The sequence below is a fragment of the Sciurus vulgaris genome, assembly GCF_902686455.1.
Source record: "Sciurus vulgaris genome assembly, chromosome: 2".
Classification (NCBI taxonomy): Eukaryota; Metazoa; Chordata; class Mammalia; order Rodentia; family Sciuridae; genus Sciurus; species Sciurus vulgaris.
Genome location: NC_136462.1, coordinates 89985195 through 90009191, shown reverse-complemented (window position 1 = coordinate 90009191; position 23997 = coordinate 89985195). Strand labels below are relative to the sequence as shown.

Genomic DNA, 23997 nt, shown 5'->3' with positions numbered 1-23997 from the left:
CCACAGTGGGGTGCCAAGGGTGCCCTCAGAATTCACTACACCTCCCTCTGCAGCACCTGTCAACATTGTCTTCTCCCCAGTGCTACCTTCTCAGCTGCGGGCCTGTGTCTGTCCTTTCCTGGGAAAGGACCTGGGGCTACCTTCCGGCCCTCATGGAAGTGCTCAGCCAGTAGGTTACCAGCACCAGGCCCAAGCCACACTGCACTCATTCCCTTTCCCCACCGTGCTCCTCTTTGGGTACAAATATTAAGTAACTGGGCCTCCCAGCCCCCTCAAAGAGAGCCCAGTGCCACAGTCTGGCCGAGTCCAGGAAAAGACAACAGGGAGCTGAGCCTCCTAATCAATCTACTCTAGGGAGCAGCATGAGTGAGAACAGGGCCTCTGGGCAATAGGAACAAACTAAAAATGCAGGTGCTTAATTCCTAGGGTGAGTGGCTGCAGCTCAGCAGGTCTGTGGACTGATTACAGTGTTGATCTCGCTGGGATGTAAATTAGTGCAATCTACAAAAAGACTAGGGTAAAGGGGTGGCAGGGCAAGGGGAGCCACAGCACTCCTTTGGTTTGATTTCAGGTGGGTGTGGCTTGAAGAGTCATGTGTGAAGTTCTGCAAGAGGTTTCCCAGAACCTCCAAGTATAAGGCAAGAGGAAAAATCTTCAACAAATCAGGTAGCAATTTTCCTTGCCCCCTGCCCCCCACCCTCTCCCAGGACCCATCTGCCCTCCCAGACATGACAAGCCACATTGATCAGTTAACTTTCTGGGAAGCCAGACCTACTGGGTGGCCTCAAAGGGAGGGGGACAGGAGGATGACTCCCACAAGTGGACCACACCCATGAATGCAAGGGCTGGGTCAGCTTGTCCCAGCACCAGTGGCTACTGCAGGGGCAAAGGAGAAAAGCCAGGGAAAGGCCCCGAGTCCAAGAAGAGGAAGTCAATGCTCTGGAAGCCAGACTCTGGCTCTTTATGCCTCAAAAGAACAAGCACAGAGCCATGCTAGAATCTGGGAGAGCCTGGTCCCAGGCTGATAGGGAAGAAGCGGGTCACAGTGGGTGAGGTAAAGCTGGCTCCTGCTCCCCCTTGGAGGGCCCAGGGGAGGCTACAGAAGGGCCTGCTGGGCCTGGTTTCCGAAGGACATTCCACTTTCTCCTTGCCCCAATCCCTATTTGGCCCAGGTCCCTCAGGTTTGGCCTGGTCTCAGGGAAGACTGCTTCTTTTGTGAGTCTCCACCCAAGGGACCATAGATAGGTACCTGGGCCAAGATGAGGGCTCTGATGCTTTTCTTATACCCTGGCCTCCCCTTCCCTCCCATGGGGCCCAGAACCCACAGGGGCCCCTGCCCTCCCCCGCCCAAAGAGAATCAATCAGAGGCCCCTGTATCCCCTTAACCAAGTGCTGTGCTTCAAGCAGTGCTCCCTGCCCTGAGCCCCACTTGCCCATGGGCAGCCCCAATGTGGGCACAAGGAGGCTACTGGGGGTTCTTGAGGATGCGGCCATGACGGAAGTCATAGACATGGCGGCAAAGGAACACCAGCTCAGGGTCCGTGTCCTCCGGCACTGTGCGGTGTGGTGGGGTGGAGTAGTCTGCAGACGGGGGCACCAGTGCTGTCTTTCGGCTGGGGAGGCCCTCGCCTCGTCGCTTGGCCATGGCACAGAATCTGCAGTATAGACCATTTGCTCGTCTTTACCACAGTCACCTCACAGGAGACCAATCCTTCCCCTCCCTGCCTCAGAGAGCCAGGATAGGCCCTCCCTGCCTGTCAAGGGGTGGTGCCTCCACCCATTTTGCCACTGCCGGTTCGTCTCTCTTTACTTCTGGGGAGCCAAACCTGTCAGGGCTTCCCTCCCAAATCTCCTGCCAATTGTAGATTTTCTTTAAGAGCAGTGCTGACACTCCACACCTCTGCTCCAATCATTTTATCTCAGTAGGGCAAGAATTTTTATTTCCTCCAAAAAAATCAGGTGGTGGAGGTGGGTTCTAAGGAAGAAAATTCTGGGAGATCAGGCCCAGTAAGTGAGGGTGGGCTCAGAACAGAATGCAATCTCCTTGGGGATCCCATCCGGCTACTCAAATTGCCCTGAGAAGTCTGAAGGGAGAGACCAAACAGAGGGTACAGGGCACCACCCACCTGCAGTACTCAGCAAAGGTCAGCACATAGCACTTCTCCTCGATGCAGGCTACACTGTTCTGGTCCTGATGTCGCGATGCAAAAACTTCATTCTGCAAAGGCTCAAGGAAAGACAGGAGGAGGTTGGTTACCAAGGTTGGAAAGCACCTAACTTTAGGAGCAAGGCCGGCATTACCACTCTGCTAGGACTGCTGACCTGAACAAACTCCAGCAAGGCAGGGGGCTTCCCTGGATATTCAGTCTAAATGTGCCTTGCATACCACTCCTAGGCATTCCTCCTATATTCCTTCTAAGTTTCATTCTACTCAGGAATAGCCAGGTATCTGCTCCAGCCCCTATCACTGACATCTTGATCCCTGACCACTCATCCCATGCCCAGAGAGGAAAGTGGAATTGGTCCCCATCTTTTCAGTTTGATGAAAAATTCCTGCAAGGAGGAATGGAAGTTCAAGGCCAGCCTCAACAACTTACTAAGCAACTTAGTAAGACCCTATCTTAAAAAATAGATAAGGCTACGAATGTGGCTCAGTGGCTAAGCATCCTGCAAAGGGAAAGGAAATAAAGGTGAGCTTGTACAAACCCCCTGCTTCAAATCACCTCTCTTCACAGACAGTTTTGTGGAGATGGAGGCAGTGCTGGGAAGAGTCTTGCCTCTCCTCTCTCTCATAATGCAGGCAATACTAGGGATGGTGTGCAGCTCCACCTCACTTTTCCTGTTACCAGGACCCATTCACCTGCTCCCATTTTGGCACCCCTTTCCCTTAAAGAACTCCCTTTCTGTTATTCCCCTGAATCATGAATTATAGCAGTGCTGGGAAGAGGCTAAAAACCAGGTCCTTCCCCAGGTTCTCTAAAATCCAAGTGGTAAGCCCAGACTCTTGGTTGTTCATAGCTGGTCTTCCCAAACTATGTCTTAATGGTATCACAACCTTTCACTCTGCCTCAACCTCACCATCCCCAACCCTGCCAGTCAGCTCACCTCGTGCATGCTGGGGCTGCGACCTCCCTGTAAGTGCTCAGGTCTGTAATACCACAGAAGGCTCATCATCAGTTCTCCTGGGGGAACAACAGAAGAGGTCATGGCTGGAGCTAGTAATCCTGATTACTTGAATAGGCAGAAAGGCTGACTGCCTGCCCTAGAGGCTTGTCCAACCTTAATGCCTGGCCCAATCCTTCAGGCTCCACCAGTCCCCCCCCCCCCCCCCGCCCCCAAGGCCAAGCATTCAGTGGCCTGGAATGCTGTTGGGCACGGAGGGAGAAGGGGGAGAGGCACTGACAGGTTGAGCAGGGAGACAGGTGCCCAGGCTCTGGTGGCTGGCCAGCCAATTTAATACCACTGATCCAACCTATGTCACAAGACTGCTGCAGCCTCGGCAGGCAGAGAGACCCCAGCTAAATGAAGTCAGACTCTATGCAGAATGGAAGAGACTTTCTGCCAGGCCAAACTCTAGGCAGGGGCCTGACCGGGTGCCTACAGTCCTGGTGAAGGCAGCCGCCCCTTGGTCCCTAGCCTGAGGGGTACCTGACTCCGGATTCTCCCAGAGGGCAGAGATCTTGGCAACATAAGGTGTAGATGTCTTTCTGGGCCTGACTTCAGGAGGACAGTGTCCCGGACCCGGATTGTCTCTCCACTGCCGTTCTTAACGCACTGATAGCTCTTTTCGGATGGCTGGTTCCGGCTCATCCTAGGCAACAAACCACTGACACAAACGGCTTTCAGAGCAACACTTGAGAGGAAGGACAGAAGGAGGAAGAGAATGACATCCTCTCTACAATTTCCATAGGATAGTCAAACCATGTTTACACACTGAGTGCTTCTCTCTGAGTTGGCTTTCAGGGACAGAAAGGGGGTAGAGAATTAGCATGCCTAGAGAGCAAAAGGGACAACGGAACAGGGGTGGGAAAATGGCCTGAAGTCTTCCAGGCCCTGTTCAGACCACCCTGCCTCTGACAGCTGGGTCTTTCTGCAAGACCCTCAGCATGGCACAGTCTGAATTGGACCCTTAACCATCATTTAAGTGATGGTGCTATGGGCAAAATGCTAGACTACATTTCCTCATCTATAAAATGGAGATAATTAGAGGACCATGAAGTTTACACCACATAGGGTAGTGGTGAGGATTAAAGAGAATAACACATACAAAATACTTAGCTCCATGCCGGTATCAAATTTAACAACTGCCCAATATATTTTAGTTGACATTCTTTACACTATCTCAAATGTTCTTGTATCACCAATTTCCCCTGACCATCCCAATTACCCCTTTACATACTGATCCCAAAAATCTCCAGAAAATCTTCCATCTTACTGTTCAGGACAGAAGGAACAAAGTAAGCAGGGAAGAGAGGTAAAGATACTCAGATGGCTGCACCAACTACTGGTATGCCTGACTGCATCCCCCAGTCTCCCCAAGGCATGTGATGCAGGATTGGTAAAGGCTGAGGAAATGGGCAGGGTAGCATGATTGGTTCCTGAGGTGCAAGTGAACTGGAGCCCCTTGTCACCACCTCACTGCAGGTCTTGTGTCCCCACTGTCACCCTCTCCTTCCCCATCAGCTAAGAGTTGACACTCACCAAGACATAGACAGCTTTCTCACAGGCAGCCCCAACAGGTACCCAGCCATTTGTGCGGCGGCTGGCGGCGGGGCGGCGAGGGCGAGGGCGCTGGGCACGAGGCTGCTTTGGGTGGCTGGGCCTGCGGGCAGCCTTGCTCCTCACAGTGTGCCTGCAACCAGAACCTGTGCGCAGACCTGACTTGGAACCACTAGGAGGCTTGGCGCTTTGAGGGCACGCACGGGCTACAGTTTGGGCTCCGATGTGGGTGTCTGAAGATGGGGAACAGGCTCTGCTGCAGGTGGCACACTGGGCACAGGGCATCCCAGAAGTGGGTGGGCAGGTGAGGCTGGGTGGCCAGCTTCTGGGAGAGGAAACTCCAGCTGGCCCAGGGACCTGCAGCCTTCTAAAAAAAGGAGAGAGTGGATCAGGGCAGGTAAGGACAAGCTGTAACCCCTCTTGCTTATCTGCTTTTGGAGGCTGCTCCTGTCTTAGTTTTAAGTGTGCCCCCAAAGACCCTGAGTGGGCAGGTGGGAACACAGCTCTTTACAGGGTGCTTGTCAGAGTGACTGATCAAAGTAAAAGAGGCTTTCTTGACCTTAGAGACTGGCCAGCAGACATTCCTATATCCCCTCAAGCTAGAAGGAGAGGCAGCAGAAACGGCTTCCTTGGCTTGATCTTCTCTAGGGCTCCACAGTGCTCAGGAGCAGCATTTCTGAAGTCAGGCTGGGATATGAGTCCCACACCTGCCACTTAACCAGTCATGTGACCTCAGGCAAGTCACTCTGTCCCTCAGTGCAATGTTAGCAGTAGTTATGAATATCATAAAGCATTTTCTGGCTGTTTCTCTTATGAATGTATTAGCTCATTTCACCCTTCCAACAATCCTATGGTAGGCTCTATTACTCCCACTTTACATTTAAGGGAATAGACAGAGTAGTTACTGACTTGTCCCATGGTCACGTGAAAAGAATGTGGGGGAGAACATTTAATTCCAGGCAGTCTGGCTCCAGAATCTGTGCCCAATTATATGTCACAAGAACTCCTATATGTAAAGCACTTAGAATGGCAGCTGGTACATGGTATTTACCGGAGGCCTTGATATCAGGGTGAAGGGTAAGGGTCTAGATTTGGGGAATGCATGAAAGAGAAGGAAAAAGACCAAGCAGGCTGCTTTCATTCTTAGCACTCCAACTCATGTCAGAACCTGATACAACCAGTCTGGTCAGAGCCAAGTGGTCTATAAAGTTGTTTTATAGACCCCTGCAAGAAGGGGCGTGGTGGGGGGAGCTCTAAGATCCAGCCCTCACCTCCCTAGCAGCTGGGCAGACTGGCTGACCAGGATGGCTCCAGTCACTTCACTTCTACCCAGGAACTGGAGAGGCAGATGGTAATACCTCTACTAGTCTGAAGGTATCTCATCAGCTGGGGCATGAGCCTCTAAGGTACCTGGGCCTAGCTAGGAAGGCACACTTGTGGGCCCTGATAATATCCCAACCATGCCAGGGAAAGTGCTCATCTGTTCTTGGGGTGTGCCTATCCTGTTCACATCTAGCAAGGTAATGTCATGTCTGGGCACCTCTTCTATTTCAAGGTCTGTATGGCCAGGACAAAGCTGTCCTACCACAGCTAGCACAAATTCCTCCTGAGCCTGGAACCCACTAACTTTCCCACGAATGCTGGATTCAGCCAGTGTGAAGATGGTCTGGACTCCTAGAAAGTATTTCTAGCTTTCCTCAAGGGGAGGTGGGGGGAAAAGACCTGGGAACAACTTGGTAAACCTTAATTTTAATACCTAAGAGTCTAATAATGGAAATCTCAAAGAGGAAGGAGGACAGGCCCTCCTGTACCCTCCACCAATGTAACGCTATCTGTCAGGTCAAGATATCTCCATTAACAGCCTGGACAGAGTAGGCCACAAGAGCTAAATATGGGGTTCTTTTTTGTGGGAATGCTCCTAGGCTTGGGGCAGACTAGGTAAATCCTCCTTTTTCAAAGCCCTCTACCTTCTCAGTAATAGTTAGACCCAAAGAAGCCCCTGCCTGGAACCACCACTCAGCCTCCTGGGATGCCATATCCAAAAGACTGCCCAGCATATCCCATCTCCCAAAGGGCTTACCTGCTGCAAAAGGCATTTTGTAGGGGCAGCCACCACAGGTAGTGCCAATGTGGGTAAGAGACAGGGGCAACACTCCACAAACGCTGTAGCCATTCACTCCAGTGTCCTCACTGGAGCAGTATCGAGATGAGCTCCAGGGAGGGTGCTGGAAAGGAGTGCCTGAGGGCACTGAGCTAGGGGCCAAGAGAAGCCCCTCATTAGGGGCAGCCACTGGAGAGAGGCTTGCCTTCAGGGAGCATGGGGCAGGCAGAGTAGCTCCCACACTGTAGTCCATCTTGGCCACAGTACAAGTAGAAGCTGCCTAGTGCAGTGAGCTCGGGTCCTCCCACATAAGCCATTATAGTCGGCAGGGTTGCCAGGCATTGGCAGGGGGGACAGCTGACGGTGCAGGGAAAGAGGGCTGATGCAGTTCTTGCTTGGGGGCAGGTGACTCCTCGCCTGGACGCCCAGGTTCTGGCTTCAGGGCCAGCCTGACCCCCCATCAGCAGAGGCAGGTGGTGGGAGCGCAGCCCCATGGGGCTCTCCAGAGCCTTGCTCAGGGGCTGATGAGGTGGCTGGACGGATGGCCCACGAGGAGTGGCAGATGACCATGGCTCATCAGGGCATTCCTGCCAGCCAGGTGGGCCCTGCAGGCTTCCCCAAGGCTGGGCCCTTGCCGGGGTTTGGGATAATTTTTGCCATTGACCTTGGTCCACTTTGGTCGTAGCGACCTTGGGTGCCAGAGGCTCAGCGGAACGCCCATCTGCTTCTGCATGGGCACGAGGAGGTCGAAGGGGTAGCTCCCGCTCCTGGCTCAACTTCAGGGAAAGCCGGCCGCATTCAAGCTAGCCAGTCCTCTTGGGAGCTGGATCTCCATCTCTGCGGGCACTTTCATCTGGTGCTGGCTCTGGGGACAGTCTGGACTTCCCTCTCCTACATCTCCCAGCCGATGGCCGCTTCTTGGAGGAGGACCAGGTCCCAGTGGCCCGATCACGGTCCCGGCTCGGTGGGATCTCCCCTCGACTACGGCGGGCATTGGCCAGGCTACTGGTGTCCTCTCGCTCCAACAGCAGGTTATTGAGGGCCTCCGCATTTAAGGGAGGCCAGACGCCTCTTGCGGGGTTGTGCAAGGACCAGTGTCCTCACTGGATTGGGGCAGGGCTGGGGGGCTTAGGCAGTGTCAGGGGGTAGATCATCAGCCTCATCTGCCACTTCGTGGACCAGCCACATTTTCCAGGCGAGTCAGCAATACTTTGCAGGCCTTGGGCTTCTCGGAGAACCAATTGAGGCGCTTACGCAGTGGGTAGTTCTTGCGGCGCCCGGTGAGGTGCACAGGACTCTCAGGCATGCCTGGCTCTGCACCCTCAGCCCCTTGTTCCATACTGTTGTCTTCCATCTGCAGGGGCTCCTGGTGCCCAGTGGGGCCTGAACTCAGCACAGGAAGGGACTTCCTTCGAGTATGTGTCATGGAGTCCCTCCAACCTGCAGGACATAAGGCAGGCAATGAGAGGAGCCTGCCCTGGCCTGGCCCGTCCTTCGTTCTCTCCCGATGCAGCCCATCCAGATTCACCTGTGGTAACTCTGGCCCACCCCCTACTCTGTCTCCAGGCTGGATTTTTCCTAGAACCTGCCCCCCCACTTCCAGTGTACAAAGGTCCAGTGGGAACAAAGCGAACAACAGCTGTGCAAGGACTGGTTTTTCCACTCCACTTTCAATCCAGGTTTCCCTATAAACTAAGGCCCTGGAGAACCCAAGATACACCACAGACCCCAGAACCATTGGACAGGAGGAAACAGAGGCAAAATGTCTGACCCTCTCTATATGCTCTCCTCCCCACCAGATACTCACTGCAGGATAGGAGCCCACCTATTCCTTCAAGTATTACCAAAGCATTACTGGCCACCTCCCCCAACTCACAGGAAGATAAAGAGAGGGACAATGAAGAGATGAGAGAGGAACTGGGCTGTAGTGCAGAGGAGGCCAAGTCCAGCCCCTGAGGATTCTGATATATAAGTTAGGAATGCCATAATTGGATCTTGCTAGAAAAGCCTGAAGAAGGGTGAGGCCTGGCTTTGAGGAGCCCATGACTGGGAGGTCTCAGTGAGTCTTAGAAGAAGCCAACACCACTTCAGTTCAGATTGCAGGGAAAAGCAGCCCAAAATGTATCCTGACAGAGGAAGAGTGTCATCAAGGCTAGGATCAGCACACTCCTTGGGGAGAACAATTAACACAGGAGACACAGCGGGACTGCCTTGTCCCTTGGTTCTCCCTCTTGGTAGGCATTCAGTCAGACCGCAGGCAGGATGGGGGAGGTGGAATCTCAGGGCTCCAGAGAGATGCCCACAACCAGGTGTAATCCCATAACTTCACTTAGCTTGGCAAACATTCCCCTACATACACTTGGGGTAGCCTGAGTCCCAGTTCTGAGTAAAAAACCTAGAGGGGCTTATAAAGAAGGCAACACAGACCTGCAGAACAGCAGGGAGTTGGGAGCTGGTGGTCAGAGACTACTGCTGTTCACTTCCTATCTACTTTCCAACCCAAAGCACAGAGGCTGCCAAGTGAGGTGCCAGACAATGCTCCTCACTCACTAGGCACCCCTTGACCCCTCCCCATCCAGCAGGCCTGGGCTTTTCAGCTTAGTCTCCCATGCTATTGTTATTCACACTAACTCAGAGCTGGGAGCAGTCCCTGCTGGGCTGGGATTTAACCCTGAAAGTCCCAAGTCCTTCCCACCTCACTGCTGAGGCCTTGCGCCAATGGTGGGGAGCACCTTCTCTCCAGAGACATGCTGAACTAATTGAGAAAGGGTACTCATGAAAGCTGCATGGGCAACCCTCACCTCTGAGAAAGGACTTGGAAAACTGGAAAGGAGAGGCATAAGTTTCGCTCTGGCCATGTGTGCGGACCTGCCACTGCCCAGAGTTTGGGCCCCAGGCAAAAGAGAGTCACAGGAGGAAAATTCATTCATTCCTGAGATACAGAAAGAGCAAGTTCCTAAAAATCCTCAGCATCTCCTAGACTCAATAAGACTCTTTCCTGTTATCAGAGTGACCACTGCCCCTGACTGCTCAGCACACTTATTAGCAATGCCTTCTTTCACTCTCAAAGCACCCCAGTTGCTTAAGACCCATGGGCCTTTTCTCAAAAGAGGACACCGGGTGCTAGAGGTGAGAAGCAAGCAACAGCAGCAGCAGATCTTATTTTTCAGGAAAGCCCAGGTCTAGCCTCTTTATCTGCAAGGGGCCTGAAGATGGAGGTTGAGTGAACAGAAAATGCAGTGGAGCAGGGGCTAAAGCCCTTCAACAGGCCCTATTTCCAAAGGGGCTGGGCCTAAAAATGGCTGGGAGCCAAGGTTGAGGTCACTTGGGCCCGTGGCCTTTGAGGACATGGACACCATGTACAGAGCAAGGAGTGGGTAGGTGGGAGAGAAAGTCAGTACAGGCCAGGCTTGTGGAAGAACTCTTAGCAGGGAAGGACTGACTGGCCTGTTCCTCAGCAGTTTGCTGGGTGTATGGTCACCAGGTCCAGGAATACCTGTCCCGTCTCTGGGAGGCTTCCTCTCAGCATACAAAAGGTTCCAAGCAGGGAGAGGTGGGAAGGAGAGACAGTGCCCTGACTATAAATTATTCCATTTTCAAGAGCCTGTCTCCTGAGAATGTGTTCCCTGTAGAGAACATTGCTCTTTAACTTCCCATTCAATTCTCCAGTCCCTGAGGGACAACCCAGGGGGCAGACATCTGGGAAGCCTCTAAATCACAGGGTACAAGTCCCATTTCCAAATCAAGCACTAGGAGTCTCTTGCTAGCCTCCTCTGAATCTGAATGCTCATCATGTAGTCATGGGTGAAAACAGCCCCGCCATTAAAGCACATTGCAAAACAACTCCCAACTTTCATGTGGTGCCTCAGGCAGGCGAAGTCACTATCCTGAAGAGAGGCTGGGGTCTCTGCTGCCTGCCTCTGATGCACTCCAATACCAGGAAAGGGAAGAAGAGGGCAGGTGTGAGTCATGCTTTGATGCACCTGTGAGAATCTCAGCTGCAGCTTTTCCCGAGGGTGGGGCTGGGTGGAGGGGCTCTGAACTTGTCAGGGCCCCTCTAACATGTAAGGGATAGCTCAACTGGGCTTGATGGGGGAAGATGATCCCGGGAAAGCAGTAGGATCGGATCCTATTCCAGTCCTATGAACTCTCCTGCTGCCCCTACTACGTCTGCTAGCTCATCCAGGAATTTTCTACCACTGCCCTCCTCCTTTCTGGGATTCCTATCCTCCTAGGCACAGGTAGTCCAGGCCCCTTTGAGGAAGGCTCCTATAAGGACTTCCCTAGGGTGTACCACTTCTCACTTAGATGGTGTTAAGGCAAGCTCTCATTAGAGAAAACCAGTATGACTGTCCTAAGTTCTGAACAGTTGCTATGAAGAACAGTGGCTGGCTAGTCAGTCTCCAGGCCCAAAACTCAGAAAACCACAGGTTGAATCCAAAATCCCCACAAGTATACTTGAAAGTCAACAAACAGGTCATCTCCACCTGAGGTGCACTAGTTTCAAAATCCATAACGAGATAAGGTTTAGTTAAGTGTCATGTGATGTTTGGGCCCTAGTACTGCTCAAGCTTTCCAGGGCTGGAAGAGGTCATCCCCACAGAGGCAGAACAGGTGAGATGTCCTGTTTCTTGTCTTCAAGCTGCACAGCACCATACACCACAGCTACCAGTGCAGGTAGAACATGGGCCAAGAAGCCGTGGTGACCAGCTGAAGACTCAGGCAAGGGAACTCAGAGGTCTGAAGGCACTGCTGAGGAGGAAAATGAGGGTAGAGGCTTAAAGGAAAGGTCAGAACACAGATCACTCCCCACAAGCAGAAGCTGCACAGGGAAGGCCAAGGCCCTTAGCCTTGGTCCCTGCTCTCCCCTTATACACCCAGCTTTGGCTACACCTGGTACCCCCATCTTCAGGATCTCAATACTGGGGCTCTTTCCTACCACACTTAAAATTCTGCTTTGTTTTTAATGGAGAGTGAGTGTTCATGGGCCTTGAGTAAGAACAGACCAGATATCATCTTGGTGAGACCAGGAATGGCACTGCCGCAGATACCTCCCTCCAATTAGAGCTGAAGCTAACTGAGGTGAGTTAAGCATTACCCTCCTCCACATTCACTCTTGGCAATAACCTCTCCCACTGTGAAAGGAGTAACACTCTGTCAGAAGTACCGAGTTTCTTGAATCTTCTATCAGAAAAGAAAAGCAAGTAAGAGCACAAAGGGAGGCATTTTAGTAGATATTACTTCATGGAAAAACAGTAGGAGCTGCTGTTCTTATTAAAGCCAGGTAAAGGTGTTGGTTTTCCTTGAGTCTCTTGAAAGTAAAAAACAAAAGAACCAAAGCACTGAGGTAGGCAGATATGGATTTAAATGCTGGCTCTGGGGCTGGAGGTGTGGCTCAGTGGTAGAGTACTTGCCTAGCACGCACAAGGCTCTGGGATTCACCCCCAGCATGGTAAAAGTACAAACATAAAAATAAATCCTTACTCTTCCTTTCATGATCAACTTAACTTCACTTCTCTGAACTTCAGGTTCCTCAGCTAAAATGGATACACACCAACCTTACTTCAGGATGGTAGTGAGGATGGTGAGTCACTGTAGAAGCCTAGCAGAGAGGAGGAGTTAGCAGGAGCCAAGAGTAGCATCAACAGGGAAGCCAGCCCCTCATGCCACTAAAACCCCAAAACCCAGCCTGCACCTGAAATTTGCTCTGCTACTATTCAAACAGGACAACCCAAGTATCCAACCAGAGGTAAGATGATGACACTGCTTTTTTTCCTTGCAGAGCCAGTAAGGGGAGTGGGGGGTGGGGGCTTGGTTTATAACACAGAAGAGGGGCAGGAGCAGATCCTGAACAACAATTCCACTCAGAAGGTGAATTCCTCAGAGGGTAAGGGCAAAGGCAAGGCCAAACCCAGTTTGGGGTTAAAGGATATGTATTCTTGCCTGCTCCAGCATCTGACTAAGGCTTCAGTGCAACTGCCCAGCTTTAGCAGTACAGAGCTCCTGAAAGCAGTGACCTTGGCCACCAGCCCCACCTCCTTGGTATCTACTCAGCTTCACTTGCTGTAGGCCCTCAATTCACCCTGCAAACCATGCTGGATCCTAGAAAACAGGAAGCATGATGTACAATCAAAGGGAACTGGCTTGGCTCATCTTGACACAGGCTAGGGATTGAACCTAGGGTCTCCCACTTGCTATGCAAGTGCTCTCAATAATAAGCCATATTCTCAGCCTGCACAGGCTTGTTTTTAAGTACCTTCAGGTCTGGTGACCATCTAAGGAGCAGGCTTACCCCCACAATGTGCGAAGGTACCGATCCTGTTTATGGTCTGTCAGACGACCTGCTCCTCACATGTCATAGAGAAGCAGGAGCAGCCATGCTGGGAAGGTTCAGCCCCATCTCATAAAGGCAAGGTCTATGTCCACTCTTGACCAGCCCAGCAAGAGAGACCAGGCACAGAGGCTCAGAGTTGCACCCAAATGTCCAGAACCTCCACTTCAAGATCCAGAGCTAAAGCCAGATATTTCCCCTCCTGTCACCATAAAGGCAACCAGATCCCAGTAGGGAGGGGGAGTTCTAACTTAGGCTATAGATCCCTCGCTGTATGTTAGAAAACAAAGTTTAGGAAGGTACCAACAGCAGAGTTGATAGAATTGTTTCACAGGGTTATGAACTGCCAATGCCCAGTCTTGAGTCAGGACCCTTCTTACAGAGGGACTGAGGATGTAGAGACAGGAGGGCAACCCTTGGATTTACATATTGATCCTGAGATCCCTGAGCCAGGGCAGTATACAGAGAGCACTGTATTTTAGTCATACCAGTGTTCCCCTTTAAGAAACTCTGACAAATTGGAAGGTAATCATGTGTAATACAAACTAGTCTTCAGGAATTTTCTTTTAAGGTCTAAGTTCCTACCTCAGGCAATCTGCCTTCCCCTATCTGCCTTCCCAGTATACAGCTCCTATGATCATGAGGTTGACGATATCTGCAGGCACTAGCTCAGCTAAGCCAGAGCATCCCCAACTCATTCCCAAGATCCAGCACCTCTTGTGACCTTTGCCTATTCAGTCAACATCTGGCTGGCCCCCAAATAGAGGTGATACCCATACTAGATTAGAAGCCACTCAGCTTGGTCAAGGGCTTGAATTCTGAGCCTCGGTTTTCTTGTCCACACACCAAGATTGTTGTGATGATTAAGTTAAATCAGAATGTGTGCAGAGTGCCTAGTACAGTAGGAGCTCAATTTGAGCCATTCTTTTCCCTGCTTCCCCTACATGTACCAGGCTAAGGGCTAATTAAAACAACAACAACAAAAAAAAAAAAAAAAAAACTGAGAAACTGAAGCATGGGCTGATAGAAGATAGGGCAAGACAGTGTACTGTGACAAGGCTGTGATGGAGGGCTCACAGCTTGACCAAGAAGTTTTGCAGGGGGAACATGGATTTCATTCAAATGTTCACTGAGGGGCTACCTCAAGCCAGGTGTACTATGGGACAAAAACCCAGCAGGATAGAGGAAGGGGCAACAGACAAAGGCTGAAGTCTTGCAGCAGCAGATAAATGCAGCTTTCCCCAGCCTCACCCCTCCATGGAGAATTATTCTTTATTACTATTTTGATTCATTGTACACAAATGAGGTACAACTTTCATTTCTCTGCTTGTACACGAGGTAAAGTCACACCATTTGTGTAATCATACATGTACATAGGGTAATGATGTTTGCCTCATTCTATTATCTTTCCTTCCCCCCCCCCCCCTCCCCACCCTCATTTTCCTCTATACAATCCATCCTTCCTCTCCATGGAGAATTATTCTAAGCTGAGGGCACAGGAACTCCAGGCTAAGGCTCTTTCAGACCCTTCCATTCACATGCCACACTGCCCAGGTTGGGCCCAGGAGCAATACTTGGAACAGGACCCATTTGCTCTGAGCAGTTAATAGTGTGGGAGAAATAAAAAAGGAATGAGGATAGAACACCCTAAAGCTCAGCATTATGCTCTCAGCAAAACAGGGGGAAACCTCATGCTACCAATACACCATCCTTCAAAAAAACCTGCCAACAGCTCACCAACTTGCTCAATGTACTTGCCCAGGAGCAGCAAAAAGATTCGTGCATTGATTCAACCACCAGGACAGTTCTGGGGATGTGTAGTTCTTTGGCAAAACACTTCCCTAGCATGTGTGAGGCCCTGGGTTCAATCCCCAGCACCATAAAACACAAACAAAAAAACCCCACAATCACCAGGACACTCCAGAAACCAAAAGCTTAGTTTTCTAAGATGGCCTGCTGAGACTGAAAATACTATCTTTATTCCTAAACAGAAAAACTGGCTGCCCAGCCCAACATGGGGGCTCTCCCTTAGATCTTCCCAACAGAATACTAACCTCCTGAATGCGTCAACCATGAGGAACAAGATCCAAGATCAGGACTTCACACTTCACTGGCAGGAGCAAATCACAAGGTAGACCCCACCAAAGTGAGTTGACCTAATATGATTACCTCTTACTTAATTTACTAGTACCACTTGCAACAAGATGCAAACTGAAGACCGGTCAGTTCTGCCCTCCTTGCCACTAAATTCCATCCACAGGCTTAATAAGAGCTTGTTGCATGGATGAAGATCTGGCTGCCCACCTTCTCCTGCCCCCAAGTTCAGAATTCCTTAGAAATACAAGTGCTTCAGATTTCTGAGTTTTTTGTTTTTGTTTTTTTTTTTTTAAACATGTGCATAGACTTTACCAGTTGATCATCCCTAATCTGAAAATTCAAACTCTAAAAATACTCCCAAATCTAAAACTTGAGTACAACCTGAGAATTTCAAATTTTTGCATCAGGATGCTCAGCTGTATAACATTTCTAAACTAGAATAATGGTACTAGCTTGGAGTCCAGGACAAGAGTCCCTGATCCCCATCCCAGGAGTCCACTGTGCCTCTTCAACCTAATCCATTAGGGGTACCTTAATCCAATAGGGTTACTTTGGGAAAGTTCTTATTTACAAAGCATAAACTTTCCTCCCATCCTTTTCTCTCTCTGAACTTGCCCAGGTACTCAGGAAAAACGTTCCATTTGTTACCCCAAACCATTAAATTGAGTAGTTAGTACTAGGCACACTTGTGCCTAGACAATGTTACACAAGTGAAGGTGAAATCAGCAGCAAAGAACCAGAGTTAGTGCTATCAGCCCCAAGTCCTCTAAGTGTGCAGAACAGTCTACTGTAACTGGACAGCTAACTCATCACGTACTTGCTATGTACCCAGCACCACCCTCAGCATATTGCATTCACCATTTCCTCTATGCTGGGGATGTAGCTCAGTGGTAGAGTGTTTGCCTAGCATGTGCTGAGGCCCTGGGTTCAATCCCCAGTACCTGGGGAGGGGGGGGACTCATCCTCATCCATGCTCATGAGAGCTTTGTGACATAAATTTTTTTTTTTTTTGGGTGCTGGGGATCAAACCCAGGGCAAGCACTCTACCGACTGAGCTATCTCCCCAGCCCCTGACATAGCTTTTAACCATGGTCCTCAAGTCGAAGAAATAGGTACAAAGAATTAGAAAGAAATTGCCACACTGCCATGGTGAGGAGGGCAGAGGTGGGACATCCAGTAGTTGTCTGTTCCAAAGCCCACACTCCTACTTGCTGTCTCTATTAGAGCCTCACAGGATAGATGCTGTGTGGCTTACCAACATTCAAGATAACTTGCACATTCAACTTTTTTTGCCTCTCTTGCTTTAAATACTGCCATTACAACATATTGTTAATTTTTCCTGAATTTTCAGCAAGAGATTGAAGGTTGTATTCTATTTAAAGGTCACCTGTGGGCTGGCCAGGAAACATAATTTTAAGAATTGTTTCTACAAGAAAAATGGCCCAAAGTTCCCAATGAACTCTTACATGTGCTTTGAATCAAGCCAATTTTATGTCCTAAAAAGCAGTAATGGCTCCAAAGATATGAGTCTATGAACTTCCCCAAAGCATCTATGCATGTCTCTTGCACCAGATGAAATCCTCTTCCTCCAGCTCAGACTGCAATTAAGACTTAAAAAACTGGTCATCATACTCTAGACAACCACTTTAATGTACAGAGTCACAGTCACTGCATGTTAGCTACCTCTGTGGGACAAATTAATTCCAATACTTTGAACTTTCCCTAAAGATCACCTCTTGTAGCTATTTCACCATTTTTAATATCTTTTCTACATTCTGTCCAAACTGTGAGTCCCTTTCAGGTACAAAGCAGGGGACACTTCTCACTACTGAGGAGGGCCCAGCCAACCCTAACCATAGTAGAAACACGACCCACCATCCTTTATTTTCTAGCACACTTGTCAGGATCCCTTGGCATTAAATAGCATTCTAATAACTTTCTCATGGATTCCTACAAAGACCCTCTGAAAACCAAGAATTCGCTTCTAAACCACATGGCCCACAAGGGAATTAACAAACCAAGTCACCCCCAAAACTTCAGTCAAGTAGCTACCGTTGGAGAGGGTCTAAGTGTGGGTCATCCCTCTTCTCTGCAGGAGTAGTGAACTGAAAGAGTTGCGTGGATGGAGGCAGGGAGTCTGTGAGATCTTTGGGGTCAAGAAGAAAGGTAGAAAGACACTGGATCTGATTCCCAAGGCCTGCGGGGATCCAAACATCTCCTCTCCCCAACCTATTGGAAAAGGAACTGGGGCAAGAGGAATTAGACTCAAGTCCCTACCTGGCAGTGATAAACCGTTGACTAAGAAAAGTCATCTGTTTTTCATTAGGTAGTTGGTCATGGTTCCTTAGAAATAAGTTTCAAATTCACATCAGCCAGGCCGAGACAAACTCTGGTAGAGAATCTTCAAGGACAATTGCTATTTTTGTGCGCAGGACACTGAACTGGGGTGAATAACCATCCTGACACCCCGCATATATTCCACTGGGAAGGGTGCATCTGATGAGGCCACCTCCCAGGACACAACACCAAGGCCCGGATGTGATAGCACATCCCAAACCAGCACAGGCCTTGGTCCCCTGTTTTTGGACCAAGTTCACCTTGGGCAAGACACCCAACCTCCCCAATTGGAACCCGAGGGGCAGGACAGTACTTGGTGGTATGAAGAGCCTGAAAACTGGCTGGCCCTGAGTCTTTATGGTTGTCTGCGTTCTACTGCTGCTCTCTTCCCTCATCTCACATTTAACTCATTATTACTGCTCATTAGTCGGCAAGTACAAGAAGATGGGCTAGGGACCATAAGGGGCTGAACTTCAAACCCGTACATTTCCACTCCGTTAGATGTCTCCCATAAAATCAGGGCAGGATTTCATCATCTAAGGACCTCCCATGCCCTGTCCTGAGAGGCCTAAGGAGTCACAGAAGTGTTAGACCACATGCACAATCAGGCGGCATCTATGCTTCTTAATCTTTTGTGCACTCTTGACTACACATGGTAGTTTCCATTTCTCAGCATTAAAAGGCACTTCAGCCCTTAGCTGACCTATCAAGTCAAGGCCAGGAGACCTGCAGAGCAGGAGTGCTAGGGCTGCCCTCACGAAACCAAAGCACTCTTCTCCTTGTCCCTCAAAGTCCTCAGCACAATGACAAGTTCACAAAGAAAGTGATCCTTAGCCCGACTATGCTAGCAAATTCCCATAAATACTTGGGCAGGGTAGTACTGCTTTGGAAAATGCTTCCCCATTGAGAGATGCTGCTTATTACATTCTCACATCCCATTCATAAAAGAAGGCCCTTAATGTCCAGCCTGTTCATATAATGCTCCATAAAACCCAGCAGCTTCAGCTGGCAGCCTTAGTTCAACCCAGGTTACTTCTCAACTCCACAGATTCATTTTTCCTTAGGATTTTTTTTTCCTTTATGACTCACCTTGAGACAGGGTGCTGAGACCAGATGTTGCTGAAGCAAGGCCAAGAGGAATAAGAATAGATAAAATGAATGCACCTAAGTCCTCTTGGATGCTGGGACAGAGAGATGGTGAGAAATGAAAATAAATAATTTGCCAAATCCCCATAGAACTCCCAATTTGAAGTACTTCTGCTACAAGGTTGAAATCCCTTCCAGGTCTACTGAAATATCCTTAATGGGATGACAAATGCTCCCCAACTCATACCTCTGATTATCAGAGAAGGTGTGGAGGACACTATTCGAACCCAAGTGCAAAAAAGAGAGGAGGGTTCAATTGCTTGTTTTTAATTGGCATTACAAATGAATAGCTGAACTCCTTTTCACTCCTTCTGGACAGAAGTGCTCCAGGAGCTGCTGGCTCCAAAAGGTGCACAATTTGCTCAGGATGAAGAAACTCAGACAATCCCCAAGAAGAGAGGAAAGGACACAGAAAATAGCTTGAGCTGCTGAGGAGAATGCCCAACCAGGAGAGGCCTTGTGAGGTAGGTTTTCTCCTGTTATGGTAGAAGGGAGAGAAGTAGTAGGATTTTTGTTGTTGTTTTTTTAATTAACAGGGAGCAGATCTGCATTGTCATAGCAACTGTAAGGGGTGGGCTTCCCACTTAGAAGGGAAATGCTGATCCGTTCATCATCAAACTGGGGCACAAAAGGGAGATTTGGGGGAAAAGGGATGAATGCAAAATGTTTTTTCACTGTCTAACCTCAAACAAGTCACCAGCTGGGCCCAGTGGTGCAAACTTGTAATCCTAGCAGCTTGGGAGGATGAGGCAGGAGGACTGCAAGTTCAAAGACAGCCTCAACAACTCAGTGAGACCCTGTCTCTAAACTAACTTTTTTAAAAGGCTAGGGATGTAGCTCCGTGGTTAAGTACCTCTGGGTTCAATTCCCAATACCAAAAAAAGTCACCAGACCTTTTTTCCATTTCCTCCATAGTCCACCAGAATTGATGGTGAACACAAATGAAGTTCTGAGAGAGCTGGGACCACAACTTTCCTTTCTGACAGGTCTAAGGTGGGGTTGATCGTGCCTCCAGTCAGTGATAACCCCCAAAACACCTTCTACAAAACAAACCCTAGAAGTCCCATCCATGAGCTAGAGCCAGGATTACTTTCCTTTTCTGTTCTCAAAATTGTGTTTTCTCATTTACACCGGATTGAGAAGAGATAAAACATATGGATTCGTTTTAGCATGAAACAAGGAAATTGCATAAGAACAGCAAAGCCGAGTACAGACAACTGTCTGTTGGGGTAGGAGGAAAATAGGATTACGGATCTTTCCCAATTCATGTCTATATGGTGTCATGTGAGCAATCCACAGGACTGACTCTTCACTTGCAGAAATACCAGAAACAGCAGATAAATTTCCCATGCTAGAGCCCCCTAAACATGCCCTATCTATTTTCCTTTCACAGAAAAGATCAGAAACCCCCCCAAGGACTCCATATTGAACATTTCTTAAGAAAGTGGAGGGAAGGTTTCCCTTCTGTTCTCAATTCCGGCAGCCAACTGCACTTATTCATTCAACAAAATGATGTGCACAGCATCCTGTGAGAAACACTGGAATATTCACACACATACACAGAAAGGTTTAATACTCATATTGTTCCTGTCCTTAAACTTTCAACCTATAAAACCACTCAAGAAGATACCATGTTAGAAAATCTTCTGAGCAGATGACTACTTTGGCCTGAGCAAGAGCAAGGACTATAGACAAGTGGGAGGAAAGGAGAGGGTGGGAGCTGCAGGAGCAAAGGTGCAGGGAACTGAAAGGTACATGGCATGGTTAGGGAAGAGTTTTAAGGCAGTGTCCAGGATCAGGACTGCAGGAAAAGGAGAGTCATGGCAATTTTTGTGGGTAATGAAGTGACATAAGAAAGGGATGCTTTAGGAAGAAAGATCTGGTAGCTGGGTACAGAATTGGATTAGAAGTGTCAAAGGAAGCAGGAGGGAAAAGGAAGCCTTGACAACAAAAGGCCTGGCATGAGGACAGCCAGGATGCAGAAAGGACAGGAATAAGATATCAAAAAGAGAACTTCATTGCTGGCTCAACTCCCCACAGCCAGCCCTCCTAGGCACTGATCTGACTAGCAAGAGTCTCCTATCAAGTAAGTGCCTCATCAATGAGCGAAAGGCTATTTTTCTATTTTGACAACTTCCCTTCACATTCCAGCAGCCAGACCAGCTCACCCTTCCTGACTGGTACCAAAAGAAATCAGACATAGCCCAGAGAAGGCACACAGGACTTGAGATTCTCTGACCTTCTCTGGGTTTTAGACATACAATTAAATTCTCTGGACAAACTTTAGTCTCCTGCATGAAGTATTATCTCCCTTTCCCACAAGCATCAACTCTGCCCAGACTAGGGTTTAGACCCTCCTGGGGGGAGGATGGGGTAGTCATGCATTAACTTCATGCCCTACTACCGCTCTGGCACAGCTGACAGGTAGCTTTCTCAGGGTGCACTTACAGCCAACCACAGATGAGAACAGCTCCTAACTAGTCCCACTGAGGTACAACTGTGAACACACATTCTCAGCAAAAGTGCCTGTTGTAAACAGCATGAGTGTCCCTGTCATTGCAATCCCAAATTCTCAGACCTTTAGGTGTGGGGTCACATGAGCTCTGAGTAGATTTTTCACAAAAGAATAAACAGGATCCAGCCTAGTTGGTCACTGGTGGGATTAGAGGCACTCACAGCTCAAGTCAGTGGTTCCCAAGTATCATTCAGCTGGCCAAGGACTGTGGTGTCCCTCTGAGGCCCTTTTCTTCTTTTTTGTGGAAAGACAGGGAGGGGGTGGGGAGATGTTTTCAGGTGGCAAAAAGAAGAAATGGAAACCTTATTTTTATTTTATCTTTAAATTTCTGTCTCGATTTATAAGCTCAGCTTCTCATTTCCCTAAGTGGGTGCCTTGTTGGCTTAAGAAAAGTGCTGAAGGCAGTTGTGGAGGGATCACCGGCGCACTAGTTCCAGTCCTAGTCTCAATCCAAGTAGGCTTCTGAGCTCTTAAAACTGCCGACAAATGGACAACTGGGAGACATCCCAGGTGGAGTTAAACCTCTGCCCATAGAGTGTGCCCCATAGGCACACTTGGCTGGCTGAAAATTCCTCATAGCTGGCAGGCTCTAGAGCGTCTCATCGGACTGTCGCCTGGGTGTCCCCCAGCCGGGTCACCGCCGGCCAGGGCGCTCGGTGCGCACACTCCCACCCCAGCCCCTCCGTCTTGGCCAAGTCGACCCCACTCCTCCCAGAGTCTCGAGGAGATCAGCCGCTGGAGCCTAGAGCTAGTGCCGCAGCTCCTCCAGGCGGGAGCCCTGGCCCCGCAGTCTCCCGGACACAGTCCGGTCATGTCGCCCGCCTCTCGGGGTGGGTGCCCCGGACATGCTCCCCTCCCCGACGCCACTACCTGCGCCCGCTCGGGCGCCGCCTTTGTCCGGCGCTTTACTGCCAAGCGGGCCCCTCGGGCCCGACCTGACCCGGCCCCCGGCCCCGGAGGAGAGGCGGCGGGGCGGGCAGGGCATGGGCAGTCTGGGCCGCGAGCACAGGGTCCCGCTGTCACTTGGAGGCGGTCTGACAACTTCGATTCCCCCCGCCCCGCCTCGGACTCGGCCGCCGCCCCGCACGGTCCCCGCCGGGCCTCCCGCGGCCCACCACTCGCTTGTTCGAACCGGTCCCCCTTCCGTCTTCGGCGCCTCCCTTCCTTCCAGCCGGATCGGATCGGGTCTACACTATCGCCCCCCTCCCGGCAGAGCCCCCATTCTCTGCCCCCCTCCGGCACTAACCGGTCAGCTACCAGCGAGGAAGGGCGCCCCCCACCTGAGCGAGCGATCCGCGGCGCCGCCCCCGGCCGCGGCCCCTTGCCTCGGGGACCGCGATGGGGGAGGGGGCGCGGCGGGGGCCTCGCCGCCCGCGCACACCGAGGCAAGCCGGCTCCGCCGCGGCGAGCAAACGACCGGCGTCCTCCTCCCGCCCTCCGCAGTCCGGGACGCCCGCGCCGCCGGCGCACGGCCGAGCTGCCACCCCTGCGGCCACCACCCACCCCGCCCCGGCCTGCGAGGCGGGCGGCCCCCAGGGGCTGTCACCTCGAGGCGCGCCGCGCTCCCCGATGGCGGGACCGTGGCGCCGGACCCAGGGGAGGGAGGTGGCGCAAGAGGGCGGGCGGCCGCACCTGCTTCGCGTCGTCCGTCCGTCCGTCCCTTCCCGGGCTGGCGGGGGCGGCGGCGCGGCGCGCTCGGTGGGGCGCGCTGACGGGCGGCCGGTCCTCTCCCCTTCGCTTGTCCGCCTACCTCGTTCGCTCGCTCCCGCCCGCTCGCCCCTTCCCCCTCCTCGACCCCGGCCCCTAGCTCACCAGGACGGGCGGCGCGGACGGCGCGGTTCTGGGCGCCCGCAGGCCCCGGCCGGGCTAGAATCCGGCGGCTGGAACCCCCCGGGGGCGCTCAATTCCCGGGCTCCACGCTGCTGCGTCAGCGCCTCCTCCTGGGGGCCGGGGCCGAGCGGGCGGAGCGGGGGCCGCGGCCGGGCGGGGCCGTCGGGGGGCGGGCGCGCCTGGCCCGGGCGGGCGGACGGCGGAGGCCGGACGGGCGGGGCAGGCAGCCGGACGGGCTGGCGGCGGGGGCCGGGCTCCGGGATCCGCTACGCCGCTCGCGGTTCCCCCACAAACTCCCCGAGAGCGGAGCCTCCGCCGCCCTCCTTCCTGCTTCCTCGTCCCCAGCCAATCAGCGGCGCGCCCCTCGGCCAGCTCCGCCAATCAGCCGCCCCGCCCTGCGCTGGCCCCGCCAGCCAATCCGGCCCTCGGCTCCCCCTCCCGGTCTCCGACCAATCAGAGCCGTGGGTCGGTCGTCCCAACGCAGGGGGCAGCACGAGGCGGCCGGGGGAGGCGGTGCGGGGAGTGGTGGGGCCTGGGGGGAGGGGTACGGTGCCAAGGGTGGTGGCGGGGGGGTGATTTTCTTTGCCGGCTTCTTGGATTTTTCTCTTCGTCTCCAGAGCCCGAGCCCGTATCCCATGGTGACCCGACCCTGGAACCCCAAACGCCCAGCTGCAGCCCCCCACCCCGGGAGAAATCTTATCTCGCGCACCCCCAGCCTGACCGTATCCCCTCTACATCCCTCTTCTTATCCTTCTCTCCAGCACCCACTGGAGAAAACTGCGGGCGGAGAAATACCCCACCCTCATCGGAGGCTGCTGCCCCCAGGGCAAAGCTTCGGGAAGACCGGCCGAAAATCAAATGAGAACAAACCCCCTTTCCTGCAGAAAGGGCCCCAGACTCCAGCGAAAGGGCCCCGACTGC

General features: G+C 51.6%; 1 protein-coding gene across 1 annotated transcript; it reads right to left on the bottom strand.

The window, feature by feature from the left end:
• Window positions 1-23412, bottom strand: BAHD1 (bromo adjacent homology domain containing 1). The gene is given in 23 exon segments (XM_079129328.1): window positions 1-1655; window positions 2127-2218; window positions 3106-3182; window positions 3649-3708; window positions 3711-3786; window positions 3788-3811; window positions 4702-4934; window positions 4937-5086; window positions 6800-7019; window positions 7021-7125; window positions 7127-7180; window positions 7182-7265; window positions 7267-7425; window positions 7428-7502; window positions 7504-7602; window positions 7605-7631; window positions 7633-7875; window positions 7877-7909; window positions 7911-7928; window positions 7930-7956; window positions 7958-7987; window positions 7989-8260; window positions 23059-23412. Coding segments are annotated over 22 exon segments (2334 nt in total). The 5' UTR covers window positions 8247-8260; window positions 23059-23412; the 3' UTR covers window positions 1-1465.
• Window positions 23413-23997: the final 585 nt, after the last annotated feature.